The sequence below is a fragment of the Aptenodytes forsteri genome, unplaced genomic scaffold (assembly GCF_000699145.1).
Source record: "Aptenodytes forsteri isolate BGI_AS27 unplaced genomic scaffold, ASM69914v1 Scaffold213, whole genome shotgun sequence".
Lineage (NCBI taxonomy): Eukaryota > Metazoa > Chordata > Aves > Sphenisciformes > Spheniscidae > Aptenodytes > Aptenodytes forsteri.
The window spans coordinates 30694-31520 of NW_008795522.1; the positions used below are offsets into that span (position 1 = coordinate 30694).

General features: G+C 68.2%; 1 protein-coding gene across 1 annotated transcript in view; it reads right to left on the reverse strand.

The window, feature by feature from the left end:
- Positions 1–481, reverse strand: part of LOC103901071 (cadherin EGF LAG seven-pass G-type receptor 2) — a gene marked incomplete at its 3' end in the record, with an annotated part of 24648 nt that extends 24167 nt beyond the window's left edge. The window contains 3 exon segments of the mRNA XM_019472722.1: positions 34–139; positions 254–344; positions 430–481. Of these exon segments, the coding sequence (XP_019328267.1) occupies positions 34–139; positions 254–344; positions 430–481 (249 nt within the window).
- Between the last annotated feature and the right edge of the window lie 346 nt (positions 482–827).

The following is an 827-nucleotide window of genomic DNA, read 5'->3' on the forward strand; positions in this document are numbered from 1 at the left end:
TGTCCCCCCCCAAGTCGTCCCCCCCCCACTCACCACCATGAAGTAGAGCTCGCAGCTGACGCTGCAGACCATCTCGAAGACAAAGGTGATCCTGGCCACCTCCTTGCTCTCCGCATCCTCCAGCACCGGGCTCGGGGGGCTGGGGATGGCGTGGGGACGGCGTGAGGACGCTGCCGGGCTCTGCCCCATGGCGCTGTCCCGTCCTCGTCCCCCCACCTCCCTGGGGACACCCCGGCACTGGTCCCCAACTCACCTGAAGCCGGGGACCACCAGCGTAAGGATCATGAAGTCGTTATCGGAGGCTCCTGCCGCCGTGTAGATGTAGTCCCCAGCCACCTCCCAGCCTGCGAGGACACGGTGGTGGCTCAGCGGGGTCCCCAGCTGCCCCTGCGGGAGGGGACGGCGAGGGGACAGCGTCCCGGTGCTAACCTGCCATCCCCTTGTACTCGAAGCTGATGCCGCTGAGGACGGTGGTCTCCATGTTGGGGGGTAACACGTTCCACCACTTGTACTCCAACCCCAACGCCGGCTCGGTGCCCGCCGGGCAGCTGAGGCAGCCTGGGGACAGGAGGGGACAACCCTGCACCGGGCTGGCACCCACCTGCCCCCCTGGTAGCTCCAGGTGCCCCGGTCACCCCTTGGGGACAATGATGGGGACGTCCTTACCGGAGCCGTAGGGACAGGAGGGGACAATCCCGCCCCAGGGTGGCACCCACCTCCCCCCTCCCCGGCGGTTCCGGTTGCCCTGGCCACCTCTCGGGGACGATGAACGACGGCAAGGTCCTTACCGGAGCCGTTGGAGTAGGAGCCGTAGGGACAGGGGGGGC